At 41.8% G+C, this 13,820-nt stretch overlaps 2 protein-coding genes across 4 annotated transcripts; one reads left to right on the forward strand and one right to left on the reverse strand.

Annotated features, from left to right (window-relative positions):
- Positions 1-1,865: 1,865 nt before the first annotated feature.
- LOC135624572 (inositol-tetrakisphosphate 1-kinase 4-like) lies at positions 1,866-9,031 on the forward strand. Its single transcript, XM_065128327.1, has 10 exons — positions 1,866-2,390; positions 3,299-3,380; positions 3,659-3,691; positions 4,460-4,580; positions 5,063-5,155; positions 6,712-6,831; positions 6,917-7,093; positions 7,202-7,257; positions 7,346-7,430; positions 8,485-9,031. Exons 1-10 carry the CDS (start codon positions 2,209-2,211, stop codon positions 8,577-8,579), a joined length of 1,044 nt encoding a protein of 347 aa, XP_064984399.1. The 5' UTR covers positions 1,866-2,208; the 3' UTR covers positions 8,580-9,031.
- A 709-nt stretch (positions 9,032-9,740) lies between these two features.
- On the reverse strand, positions 9,741-11,895 carry LOC135583696 (homeobox-leucine zipper protein HOX19-like). 3 transcript variants are annotated; one of them, XM_065128338.1, is made up of 4 exons: positions 11,233-11,895; positions 10,511-11,055; positions 10,347-10,426; positions 9,741-10,193 (listed from the first exon to the last, which is right to left on the reverse strand). In XM_065128338.1, the coding sequence occupies exons 2-4, from the start codon at positions 10,973-10,975 to the stop codon at positions 9,902-9,904; spliced, it is 837 nt and encodes a 278-aa protein (XP_064984410.1). In that variant the 5' UTR covers positions 10,976-11,055; positions 11,233-11,895; the 3' UTR covers positions 9,741-9,901. The 3 variants fall into 3 exon arrangements, with proteins under 3 accessions (XP_064984410.1, XP_064984417.1, XP_064984403.1); XM_065128345.1 differs by having other exon boundaries at positions 11,221-11,895; XM_065128331.1 differs by having other exon boundaries at positions 10,511-11,895.
- Between the last annotated feature and the right edge of the window lie 1,925 nt (positions 11,896-13,820).

Raw genomic sequence — 13,820 nt, forward strand, 5'->3', positions numbered from 1 at the left:
TGCGACTCTTGAGAAGTATCTCTATATGAAGGTGACAACAAAAGCGTCACAGAAGTTGAACTCATGCATCAACCGATCGACATGTTATGAACAGTTAATCCTCAGGATTAATTATTCATGTCGTCACATTCACATGCTCAACTCCTTTTGATGTTAGTGATGGACGTCGCTGGTGGAACTTTTTCCCCGAGCCACAGAAGACTTGGATGGTGCAGTGATAGAGATGTGATCTTCACATTCCTTCATTCAATTGATGTATATTCTCTTCCATATGTTAGCTGTTGGTGGAAAGATGATCATCCTCGAGTTTTCCAAGCCCCGTCTCTGCTGGCGTCTTCCTTTTTGCTGCTTCGGGGTGGCCATTAAAGCAGCGTTTCGGCACCGAGCAGTCGCTGCAATAAACAATCTGATTCAGAGCGCCGGAGAAGATAGCTACGTGAACAGTAGTAGAAAACACACGCAACAACGCCCATCAATCCGTCCCTATATCTCGAAACTGCCCTCCTCTTCCCGTGGTTGACCAACAGCTGCCGCTTTCCACTTCCGAAGGGCGCATCACATCAGTGGTAGTCTGCCCGTCTCCTTCGCACGCTTTGTTAACCTCAAAGTTGGGGAAGCCGCCCATGTCGGTCGCCGGATCGGATGCGCGACCCTCTCTAAACCGCTGCCTTGAAACTTCGACCGGAGCGGAACACGAGCCCCCCAACCGCGCTTTCCATTGCCGGTCGACGAGGTGATTGGTGGAGAAGAGCATTGTTCGAGTGGACGCCGTTCACCGGATCCTCTCCACGTGTTTCAGGCCCCCACCGCCTCCGGTGAGTGGCCACTACTGTTCTCCCCACCACCATTGTGGTGCCGAAAAGTCCAACCAACCTGTATTCTATCAATGAAGACGTACTTCCACTACCAACATGATGGCCGCACGATGTCATGCAAAGTGAAAGCTCGCACGAATCTCAACGCCGCCGATCAAGGATTCCGCACGAATTTTAAAACATACGTTGCCCATGTCACTAATCGTGGTTAGTGCAGAAGGCTGAGTCGGACGCTACGTTCGCATTCGTGTTAGTGCTCTTCAATCTGATGGGGAGAGAGCAATAACGCGATTATGTTTCTCTCTGTTTGCTATCCATTCTTTCACCACTAAGTGTCTGATAAGAGGGGCCAACATATTCATGTCAAATTCCCTTTTCATGAACGAATCAGTGATCTTAATATAACCTACAACACTATTTGCCACCTGTGGCTGTGATTCCATTGACTTTAGCACCACATAAGAAGTTTGCATATGAAGTAGGTTCAAATGTATATATATATATATATATATATATATATATATAGTCAGATTCGAAACAAATCTTTATTCGACCGCATGTTGGTATATATAATATATAATAAAAATGGATATGGCGCATTATACATATAATATCGATGTTAGTGATAGTTTCAAGTGGGTACGGGCTCTTGCGGATCCTGTGTCTCGGCCGAGCAACCACATATAAGACTTCCATCATCCATTGGCGTCTCCCAAACGGTCCCTCAGGGGTCTTGATCTCAACGATATGGGATCCGCTTCTGAAGATTAATGAGAGGTTCGTCTTCTTGTGTCTGGCGGGTCGACCGAGACACCCGAGCGTGACAGAGACTTGGGAGGCGCAACGTTTCACATGGTGCGCTGGGTGGGCCCCTTCGAGGTGACACGCGTCAAAAATCACGTGAGAGCCATAAAACGTTGTTCTCTGTGCTCCGCTTTAAACAGCCTTCCTATAGTATTCTAATGTAATCCGGCTCGATGGCAGTCAAGTAAATAACCGGACATAAGAAGCGTAACTTGGTACTTGCGCTCAATGGAATTGTGCTCGAGCTCTGCTGCAAATACCCGATCACGCCAATCTCGCTCGCTAGCCTGCTTCCTTCCGACTCTCACGAAGCGCTTCCCAGAACCTCTTCGTCTCGCTCCCTCCCTCGATCGCTCTCCGTTTGGAGTAATCTCGAAGGCTGTCGTATCCCGGATTCGAATCCCCTGCTTCCGCTCACCCCCTAGGATCGAAGCAACATCCCCTTCGTTTGCTCTTGAACGCCGGTTGATCGGGCACGACGGAGGGTTTCTAGGGTTTCGACCGTGTGGTTCGTGTCGAGCTCTGGAGGGTTTTGTTGGTGATTTAAGGTCTGGTCTAGGAGGACGAGAGGCGGAGGAGGGAGGGGGTGATGAGGTTGAACGGGGAAATCCCGTACCTACGAAATGAGGAGGAGAATGAGAACGATAGCGTCGCCCTGATATCGCTTCCGCCGCCGCCGCCGCCGACGCTGGAGAAGCTCGTCGTGGGGTATGCTCTGACCTCCAAGAAGGTCAAGAGCTTCTTGCAGCCGAAGCTGGAAGGGTTGGCAAAGTGAGTCGTCCTCTTCAAAAAGAGGGAACCAAAAATATCTTTGGAAACTGATAGTTGATACAAATTTGTGTTTCTTTTCCGGCCGTCCGATGCATATCTTTTGTGTGGAAACAAGTATATTTTGAGTTGTTCTAGGCGACTCTTGATTAGTCGTGGTGGTGTTGCGCTTTTCGTCCTACATTTTCTTTCGTCTTTTCACTTTGAATTTTTGTTGTAATCTCATTCCTCTCAACTTTGCTCCTTCGGATAGATTATTTTTCTTAAATATCATATATATATATATATATATATAACTTTGGGAACCCAACTTGGCTCTCTTATATGCCATGCTTTGACACTTAATAATCTACTTTGAAAGCAAACTATATATATTATAAATTTCAGTATCAAATGATATTCTCTTTATGTCATCATTATTTTTATTTTTTGTAACGGTCTTATTTTAAGAAGAAGTTTCCTGCTTATTCTTGATATTTATTTTCTTAGTGGAATTTGACTAGATTACCGTTTCTCAGTGATGGCAATCGTATGATTATCTTGATGACTTTGAATTATATGAGATCTCTATTATATCTAAGCTGTATTTGATCAGAGATCTCTATTATATCTAAGATGCATTTGATCTCTATTATGTTATGGTGATTGTTCTAAACAATGTAAGCTGATAACATATCCTTACAGTAAATTTCTTTATATAAGATCAAGATAATTCTGCTCTTTTCTGATGTGATAAGGACTGAAACATTTTTTTCCTATGTATTTTTAATTAATTTTCTGTCGTTAGTGATGTTCATGTATATTGCATCAGACATGTTTGGTAAAATTGTTTTCATCTCAGATACCACCTGACGTGTCTAAGTTTGGGTTTCGGAATGTAATTTAACTAGACCTTGTGATGTGTTGTGCAGGAAGAAAGGAATTGTATTTGTTGCCATTGACCAGAGCCAACCACTTGTAGACCAAGGTCCTTTTGACATTGTTCTTCACAAGGTCCATCGGTCATCCCTATTGCTTGGAGTTTTTCTTATGGAACATTAAGGCTAACTTGTCTAACGATGACCATAATGATGCTCAATTTTGGTGGAAAAACCAATGATTTTGCCTTGAAAAGTAGAAAGGAAGCCAACTGCTGTTGGTTCTCATCTTAAATTTAGTTTATTGGTGCTTTGCATAAATATGATAGAGAATTTATCAATTCAACTCTTCCTAATGATTTTAAACATGCTGACAGATAAGCTTTTCTTTTTTACTTTTTTTTTTTTTCACAGTTGACTGGAAAAGAGTGGCAACAAATTCTGCAGGTTGGTAATTCTAGACCTTCTAGAAGTACCTCATCTTCTGTAAGGTCATTATATTATGCTTGAAATCAGATACTGTGATGGTACGAAACTTCCGCATCATGCGAAATTTTGACCAATTTATAATCTGATCAGTAACATTGACTAGTAAAGAGAGAAATGTATTAAAGTTAAAGGTGTATCTTTATCTGGAATATTTTTGTAACCCGTGGAAGTTGAAGCCTCCACTTCCATGGGCTGAGGATTCTACTTCATCTGATCAGCTATTCTAGCCTCGTATTGTTGCTAGCTGATCCTAGGTATTCCTAAAATTAGCTGCTTTAGATTTTGTTTATTTACAAGAAATGGGCCCTTCTGTTGTTAGTTCTGAAAGATCCTTTATAGGGAAGCTTTGTGGTTGTAGTTTTTCTAGGTATCAGATCAGTGCATGAGTCTTCTGCCAATGGGAGTTTTGGGATGTAGCCTTACAGTTGCAGTTTGAGAAATTAATTTTCTTTTTGCAAAGTTTAGATCTTTTATTTTCTAAATATATTGACCCTAAACCTTTATATGGCAAGCAAACTATTTGAATGTTTTACAAGTTTAATAAGTTTCTCCTGTTGATTGATAAAAGGCTAAAACAAGTTTTATTGTGATATTTCTACTGTGATTTCTCAAGTATACATCCATTATTTCTATTTCTTCAAATTCCAGTTGAACACATATGAGACTTTATTTTTGAATTTGCAATACCTGCTGTTTTCTTTGCCTTATTTTCTTTGTTCTTTGAAGGATTATTGGGAAAAACATCCAGAAGTTACTGTCCTTGATCCACCTGCTGCCATACAACATCTGTACAATCGCCAATCAATGCTCCAGGATGTAGCTAATTTGAATTTGTCTGACTGCTATGGTAAATGTTGTCATTGCTTAATTCTAATTCCATTCAACAAATGGGTTCAGTGCCTGGTTAGTGTTGTCTTTTTTTTCCTCTCTCTGCTCTATACCAAAGTGAAACTTACTCTATATCTTGAGGCACCATTAGGTAGTAATAAGACTGTCTTTATATTCATCTTGTGATTTGTTGTTGTTGGAGATTTGCTTTAGTTACCTCTACCAGATCTGTTGGTGATTATTATAATAGCTTTCCTTACAAATATTTTGGAAATACTTGGCAATTTCTCACCTTAGAGAATGCTCATAAGACTGAAAACATTTTTTCCTAATTTATCTTCTCTATTTCAGAAGAGTCTGATGTCACTAGAATTGCATAATATTCTGATGTAATTTTCATAAGGAAAAATAGGTAAATTGTTGTAAGTTCCAGATTCTTTTTTGTTTGATTATCTACTTGGCTGTCCATTTTGAACCCTCGTCTTCAACTATCAATTGCAGGTAAAGTTGGCACTCCTAGGCAGCTAGTTATCACCAAAGACCCATCATCAATTCCAGATGCAGTTAGCAAGGCTAGGTTAACTCTTCCATTAGGTAAATTCATATGACATCTCTGTCAAAATCTTTCTATGATCCTTGATACATAAGAAGATTGCAACTGATGTTCGTGGAGAGAAATGATAATGTCTAACTCATAATTAACATCACTGGCGAAGATTGATTCTTAGTATTTTTCACCGCCTATTCCATCTAGTTCTAAATTGATGTCCAGAGCAGCATGGATCCACTGTATGGAGGGATTGATTATGGTGAAATATACTGCTCAAGTTTCAGGTGTTTTACATTAGTTGCATCATGAGTTGAGAATGATCTAACTGCATACTCCATGTAAGCACAAATGAAGAAAAAAAAGCTGGTTTTAATTGTTTTTCTGTCTTGGATACTGAGCTGTCTTTCCTCTACTTTACATTTGATTATGTATGATTCTGTACATGTATATTAGGTATTTTAGTTTAGTGTCTGTCACCTAGGCATCTTGAAGCTTGTTTATATTGACTAATCGCCAGCTCTGTCACCAATATCCAAGTGGTCTTTGGTAACAAGGAGACATGTGGAGTGGTAATAACTTATGTTGAACATATTTGACATAGAAATCATCTTATTCCAGAAGGTTTGCAATTAATGATCTTTTCTTGTGTCATATTTTGGTTGGTAGCATAGGCTGACTTATGATTGTATTCAGGGCTCTCAGCATCAACAATTGAGATGAAAATTTTTGAACCAATTAATTGAAAAATAGTGTCATAGGAACATAGATGCTTAGAGAGCACATGTGAATATGATGATATCTCATAGCTAAAATGGAAATGTGGTACACCGATGTAACATTTGTCAAAATATTAACTTAAGTAAAATTTCTAAAGTGATTTATAACCATCAGATTTGACTAAAAGGATAAGGTAATCTGTGGAACGAATCACACACGTGGACAAATGTTAGAATAAAACATAGATTGCTGTTATCACTAGATTGCTAATTGGAAAATGTCATGTCCAAAGCCTACAAGCAGACACACCATAGCATAATGGTGAAGTTTGATCTCTATCTATTGATGAAAGCATATCTTATGTTAATTTTTGGTGAAATATGTTCTGGGCTGGATGTAGATTGGAGAAAACGGGAAGTTTCATCAAGGATCAGGGCCCATGTAACACAAGACCACATGACAAGCTCACACTCAGAGGAAGAGCCCATGTGCATTCCCAGCCAACGAGGGCAATGTATTTTAGTTTGTATAAAAAAACGCTCTTAGAAGTCCCTGAGCACCCTCTTTGTCGGCCTAGGTTGGCTGACTTCCATACTTCTCGTAACTTCCTATTTTAGGTAAGGCTAGTACATCATATATTACAATTGTGGGGCTACATTGAACTTTTCCCACCATTGAGCTCTATGTAAGGAAATATCCTTAGTTAAATAAAGAGCATTCAAATTTTTATATGGGTAAGGCTAGTACTTTTTGGCTTACCTTCATTAAGTCTACATAATCTGTTGTTATGTCTAGTGCAATAGAAACGTGTTTGATAATGCACTACAGATCTAGTTGGTGATTTACTCATTGAAAATGTTCACAAAATGTTCTTCGTTTGCAGTTGCGAAACCCTTAGTGGTTGATGGAAGTGCAAAGTCACATGAATTATCACTTGCCTATGATGAGTTCTCCTTATCAAAGCTTGATCCTCCCTTGGTTCTCCAAGAGTTTGTTAATCATGGTAATCTGTTCTCGATTGCTGTTGTGTCAGGCAACTTCATGTTATTATACTCTTCATCTTAATTTATTTTATTGTCCTCTTCCAGGCGGTGTTCTCTTTAAGGTCTATATTGTTGGAGAGGCAATAAAGGTTGTTCGTCGATTTTCCCTTCCTGATGTTAGTAAGCGCGAACTCTTGAACAATACTGGTGTCTTTCGGTTCCCCAGGGTTTCTTGTGCTGCAGCATCTGCAGATGATGCAGACCTGGACCCTAGTATTGCTGGTAAGGTCTTTGCAGGATACATGGATTTTGATTTGTTTATGATGACAAAAAGTATGCTGTATGATGTGAAGAGTGAGTGCCTCTTTCTTTCATATTGTTTTTCTGTAGAACTTCCTCCAAGGCCATTGCTTGAGAAGCTCGCTAGGGAGCTCCGTCTTCGATTGGTGAGATGGTTTGTTATATGTGTGCTTTACTCGAATACTTATTTGTAGGTTTGCACTGGTTCTTATCTTGCATTTTTGTTGCCTTTAGGGTCTTCGATTATTCAACATAGATATAATCAGAGAGCACGGAACAAGGGACCGGTTTTATGTCATTGATATCAATTATTTTCCTGGCAAGTGGAGCCTATTATTTATTCAATATTCTCATCCTTTTAAGCTCATGAAGTGCAGTTTATATCTCCTTTCCCATTCTTTTCTTTCCATCATGTGTCAGGTTTGCTTTATTTTTTTGTCAAGATTTTTCTTGTCAAACTTGTAGAGAGATGCCAAGTAATTGAAACATCATTTAACATGAAGAAATGAGTTTGGTTATAAGAACATTCATATAGAAAAGGCTCTTTGCTGTAGTTATCCAAACACACTGTAAGACAATTGGTTGGAAAACTTGATTTCTTAGTGGAAGCAACGTACCTTGGTCAATCCTGGGGTTTTGGCAGAATGGTAGGGAATGATCGGAAAGAGTAGAGGAGACCAAGGATAGATGGTGTACTTATGGGAGGACATTTCTATGCGTTGATGAATCAGAACAATAGGCAACATATCCATTGTACCAAAAATAAAGAGCAAGAACATCAGGTGCTTGTTAGGTGTGCAAGTTCCTTAACCGCAGGGTGTATGCATCTGTTTCTTTGGTTGTTTGGTTCCTGTTTAGATTTAACTTTGAAGTACTAATTGAACAGGACAAGAAGGGCATTTCAGGAACAATCTAGTGGGAGGAAATTACAATAGACAATTTTCAATGTATAACATGACATTTTGATACAAGTTGTGATAGCCACAAATGACGCACAATGGAAGTGGATGAATAAGTATTAATGTATGTAGGAAAGATGGGTGTACCACCATTAATTTGGATATATCGAGTAATATATTAATTGAGAAGTCTCACATTGGAAGTTCCTGGGATCAAATCTATTTGACTGTTGATAGGACTTCGTTATTTATCTATTGTAAAAAAAAAAAAAAAGGAAAACCAAAAGTCCTTAATTTTTTAGGGAAATAATATCATAATTTTGAAGTTTACATATTTGTCAGAATTATGAACTATAAGCAGTATTTAGCAGGAGGATTCTTATGAGCTGGTATATAATTGACTTTACTTCCTGACATTATTTGAATGAACAAACAAAACATCTTCTTAAGTAGAACAGTTGGTAACCTTTGCAGGTTACAGTAAAATGCCAGGCTATGAACACATATTTACCGACTTCCTTCTGAGCGTGGTACAGAGCAAGTTCAAAAGGCTACTAAGTAGCAACTGATCATCTAGCTTGAGGATGCTGCTCGACGGCACGAAGCACTTGCCGGATACCTGAACCCGGGGGGAGCCGAGTCCCAACCCGATGCTCAATGTATATAAGCTCGGAGACCCACAATAATCTGGAGCTTTATTCCGAGATGGTGGCATTTAATGTGCAGATAAGTGCTACTGCTTCCCTCTTCTCTGGTTACTGATTCATGTTATAAGCAAGCCTTCTGTGAAAGTCTAATTACACCCCTCCTCTTTTATCTTTTGTGGTTCGTTCCTTGTTCATGTTCTAATGGATGATCAATGTAATTCCAGTTTCCGAACAGTGTGCTTTGTGGAGTGAGGAACCAAATCTACAACGTTAGTGGCTAAAACTCTCCTTTTTGTATGATTTTTATAGGAGGTTTAAGAACATTGTTCAACCTGACAAATTTTAATAGCAGATAATGCATCTTTGACGTGAAATTCTTTCATTTCCTTTAAGATTACATGCTTTTATAATGCACGCCCTTGGTACGCAGTTGCGTTTGGATCTTATACAGCTGCATATGTAGTCCCTTCAAATTTATATACATGGCTTGTAATCCTTTGCAGAAGACTGTGATGTGACAGTGACGAAATAAAAAGAAAGAAAGAAGAAGCTTATTCTAATGACACAAGTTGACGTGACTGTCCGCTCTTCCAATCAAGTAGGACTCGGTCACCTCCATAGATAAAGCCGAAGCATAAAGATCAGTCACTGTGATCCCCCAACCCTCCATCTGTAGACCTCAATTTGTCCTTATTCCTAAATGTATGCAAATACTTATGTTACGTGGGCCCGATACTTCACGTGGGTATGGCCCACCAAATAGTTCTCCATGAATTAGTGGGTTCGTGTCGTGTATGATCTATCTTTCTGTCAATCATATCCTTCTTCCTTGCCCCCACACGCTTTCCACTCCTCCCTTTTCCTTCACATCTTTCCTACGCCTTCACGTGTACCATCTCAATCAGCGTCTGCCTCCACAAAATGGCCTCCTTGTGTCCTCCCCATTCAAGGGGTGGCATACAAAAATTAACACACACCTTTCATTTAATCGCATGAAACGGAGGAGATTACACATATAAGTAAGAATCATGTCTTCTGTACAGCGGACAAAGATGACTTGTAAGGAACATAAAGCAATCGGTCTGTCAATAATACTTGGCGGTACCAGATGCAATTGCTTCTTCGTCGACCATAACCAGTCGAGTGATGCTAAGTATCGAGTGTAATTCCCAAGCCCTAGATTAAAAATTAAAAAAAATATATATAATAAAAAAGAGGGGGTGGGAGGAGTTCGTCTTCCCCAGCTAACATGATGCTGAATGGATGAAAGGGTGGAAGAAGTGATGCTTTGCTGGTGCGACCACAAAAGGCTCGGCGCCGCCGCCTTTGGGGCCGTCGGCGGCGGCTCTTATGGTCTTGCAGGAAGGGCACATGGTGAGGGTGGCCGCCGGGAACTGCATGCAGACCGGCGGCGGCGCGAGTTTGAGGGCCTTCAGCTCCTGTAGCTCCTTGTGCAGTCGCCGGTTCTCGTCGGTCAGCGACTCGCAGCACCTCTTCAGAAACTCGCAGTCGACTTCGGTCTGCTTGAGCTTGGTCCTGTCATCACATCACTCGAAGCCTTGATGTTGCAACCGCAGTGCATGCAATTCCATTATGTATAGGTAGTAGATATATACACAACATTTGACATCATAGATATGAAATATACGTATGTATATGCACACACGTCTGAAAGAATTAGAGACAAACCTTGCCCTCCTATTTTGGAACCATACTTCCACTTGTCGTGGCCGCAGATTCAATTGCTTGGCCAAAGCATGCTTCTGTTTCTGTTCATCGAACCAAAAATAATGAGGAGAAAGATAGATGAGAAAGAAAGGTACGCAGAGAAGATTCTTTCGGGTACTACTCACAGGATTGAGGGTACTGTGCTCCTTGAACCTGTCTTCCAACAGGGCCGACTGCTCCTTCGTGAGCCTAAGCTTCTTCCTAGGACTGCCGTCGTCGTTATCGTCGTAGCTACCGCCGCGGGAGTCGGCCCTCGCTGTATCTGCTTCCTCGCCGCCGCCGCCGCCGCCGCCGCCGTCGTCTTTCTCCTTCTTCATCGTCGTCGGAGTGTAGGCAGTCGAAAAGGATGAGACCGTGCTGTGAGGAGACGACGGCCGCGCTTGCCGCCCCTCCTCGCTCCCCTTGTTCGCTTCCCCGTTGTAGACATCATGAGGAAGGCTTAACATCAGTGATGGCTGCTTCTGTGCCATCAAGCTCCTGAGAGGCGAGCAGGGCACTTCCTGCCTGCGACGAGTCGTACCGCTCGACGGCGCCGTGCTCCTTCCCCCGACGCCAAGCCCGAGAGCAAGGCTGGTGTCGCACACATCCATCCCTCGGCTACTGTCCAATCTCTGCTTTGTTTCTTTTATCTCCTCAACCCGCTACTCCCAGTATCCCGCTGTATCCTCCTCTTCAACAGAGAGAGAGAGAGAGAGAAGCTTTGGTGCAGGAAATAGAATACGTGAGGGAAATAAATCGATGAAGGAACCGAGAAGGGAATCAGGAAGAGAATATGGGAGATGGGGATAGAATTATCTGCCACAAGCTAACAGGGTTGACGACGGAGTCGACCTACCTCGCTACTTACCAATGAATAAAGGAGGACCAAAGACGAGCTTTCGGAATGGGAAGGTGCGTGGGGAGAGATGACCGCGTGGATTCACATGGGAAAGGGTGCGTGACCTTTGCCTCCCCTGCCACAGCGCACCCACCCCACTCCACATCTACTCGAAGGTCTCGTTAACTCCCTGTGGTACACATACGGGTTGGAGTTGATACACCTCCACCGCTACTCTTGGCTTATAAGCTTTGTCCCACTGCAACTTGTACCCCACGTAATGCGTTACGTATTCTTCGTCGTTGAGCTAATCATACCAAGTGTGAGAACTCCTCGTTGGAGTGGTTGCCATGTTACAACACACCGATAGATATGGGGCTCATGTCGCCAGCCCTCTCCCCTCCGCTTGTCTGCTCTTTCTCGGTCCTCTGATGGTGGAGGTGAGACGGACAGAGGAACCACTGATCGAAGCAAGGGTGAACTGCACCGTGTCTTGCTCCCAAGGGGAAAAGAAACAGACGTCGCCTATTCAATGCCATGAGATGTCCGCAGTTCTCCTGATCCACGAGACAAACCAAACCTTTTCTCTCAAATGGTTGCGTGAGATGACTTCCAACACTTTTTCTCCCCACCAACTCCTTGTAACCCATAGAAGATGGTGTTGTGATGATTATCTCGGATAAGCATCGACTCCAAGGACAGTAGCCGATGACATGTTGGAGAATAAGTGTCTCATCTCCCAAATCAAACCGAACGGCACCATAATTAATATTCCAGTGGAGGCATTTCGTCGAACACCATCCCCCCACCGTCGCACCAAGTTGCGTGCTGATGGATAAAGCTTCCATACACCACCGACCAACATGCATCATCGTAAGGCTGTGGCCCCGCCGATCATGTGTCACTTGAGATTCCTCGGGGACAAGAGCAGTGGGGAGGACAAGAATCGCGGAGCTACTTGTGAAGCAGATAGCACACGCTCTACGCAGCGTCCGTTTGTGTGTGCCATCGACTACTACTTGCCATATGCACCTGCAGGCTTCTGTTCCTCGTCCTTGTTCAGTACAACGAATACGATCATGATAGCTTGGAATTTGCTCTAAGCATGTCATCATGGAATATAGAGGTGGATGGAGCGAACAACTAAGTGAAATCAATTCATCCACTTCCTCTCTCCTCTCTCCTCTCTCCTCTCTCCTCTTAAAGAGAAGAAACAAGTCTACATGCCTGGATAGAAAACAATTTATCCATCCTTTCTCTTCCTCTTTTATTTACCGGAAAGAAGAAGAAGAAGAAGAAGAAGAAGAAGAAAACCTCCTCGTCGTCGATCGATTAATGTCAAAAGTAGTTGCAAAGTCAAATTTGAGGTGCATATCTACCAAAAGGTGGTTCAGTCACATATCATCCAGTAACCATGTCAAAGATCCAAACCCATTGTTGATTAGCCCCATCGATTCATTTCCAATCACCATCACAATATGATATGATCCCCCATATCTTTGGTGGACCACCACCCCTTTTGCCTCACCCAGTTCTTCTGGGTTGCCCTCCTCTTCCCCCACCTCTCTCGTCTCCACCAACTTGCTCAAACTAGTCAACATAGTTATAATCAAATTGCATCCACCCCTGAGAAAACTGACCTGCAAACTCCCGTCTTCCACATCCAAACACATGGCATTGATGCATCATCTCTTTTCACTCGGAGGCATTATTTTATTCCCGACCCTGTTGGTGGTGCAATGGTCCAACATAGCCTATGCTCGTTCGAGGAGGAAGGAGAGGGAGTTTGGGCAGCCGTGACAACTAGTTGGCATTTTATCCCAAAGAATGTGTCCCATGCAAAGCAACTCAAAGCCACCACTACTTGTGCTTTCTCAAGTGGGATCAGTCAGTCACGATAGAAAAAGGTGATGAACCATCAAAGGTGATCAACTAAGGCCCTCCTATCATGTCACTGTGTGTTCCATTCCTACCTGACCTGTGTTGTTCCAATGGTTACCACATGTCCATTTGATGATGTATGGGCACAAGCAAAAAAAAAAGAAAAATAACAAGGAAATAAAAATGAAGGACACAAAAGTCCCAGTTGGGTGAAAGCTTTCTCCAAACTGTATGATAGAATTAATTCTTGACATTGTCCATCATAACCATAAATTGGTACCACACCACACCAGGTGAGATAGTCGTCCATGTATGGGGCAGTGCATGAGCTTGTAAGGGAGTTAGTATTCACATCCAAAGTGTTTGGCCCTTGATATTTTCCTTTCAAACCTATAGGGAAATTGAATGAGAAAAAAATGTGACTCAGTCATCCCTGCCTTACCACCATATCATTTGTTTACTTGTGTTGATTCCAATATATGAATCCGACTTTTCTAATAATATGTGACTATTATTTAGACTCATGAAGTTATTTTTAACATTAAGTGCTTGTAAATAAAAATTCATGATCGTGTGGATATAGAATATTTGTCCTAACATGTACTCTAAGCCTATGTGATTTGAGAATTTTGATAGTTGATCTTTGTTCTAGTAATCCTAAAAATACATATAGAATCAAATCAACTATATGCATATCAAATCAAAGTGGTATAACTCCACTGGATAACTCAGTTATG

The sequence above is a fragment of the Musa acuminata genome, chromosome BXJ1-3 (genome assembly GCF_036884655.1).
Source record: "Musa acuminata AAA Group cultivar baxijiao chromosome BXJ1-3, Cavendish_Baxijiao_AAA, whole genome shotgun sequence".
NCBI lineage: Eukaryota > Viridiplantae > Streptophyta > Magnoliopsida > Zingiberales > Musaceae > Musa > Musa acuminata.

What these genes read in the sequence shown, in the direction of transcription:
- LOC135583696 (XM_065128338.1), bottom strand. Translation starts at nt 10,975, where the DNA reads ATGGATGTGTGCGACACCAGCCTTGCTCTCGGGCTTGGCGTCGGGGGA. An exon ending in AGCACAGTACCCTCAATCCT is followed by an intron (nt 10,427 to 10,510) that starts GTGAGTAGTACC and finishes TTCGATGAACAG; the next exon opens with AAACAGAAGCATGCTTTGGC. An exon ending in TTCCAAAATAGGAGGGCAAG is followed by an intron (nt 10,194 to 10,346) that starts GTTTGTCTCTAA and finishes ATGTGATGACAG; the next exon opens with GACCAAGCTCAAGCAGACCG.
- LOC135624572 (XM_065128327.1), top strand. Translation starts at nt 2,209, where the DNA reads ATGAGGTTGAACGGGGAAATCCCGTACCTACGAAATGAGGAGGAGAAT. An exon ending in TAGGTTAACTCTTCCATTAG is followed by an intron (nt 5,156 to 6,711) that starts GTAAATTCATAT and finishes CTTCGTTTGCAG; the next exon opens with TTGCGAAACCCTTAGTGGTT. An exon ending in CCAAGAGTTTGTTAATCATG is followed by an intron (nt 6,832 to 6,916) that starts GTAATCTGTTCT and finishes GTCCTCTTCCAG; the next exon opens with GCGGTGTTCTCTTTAAGGTC.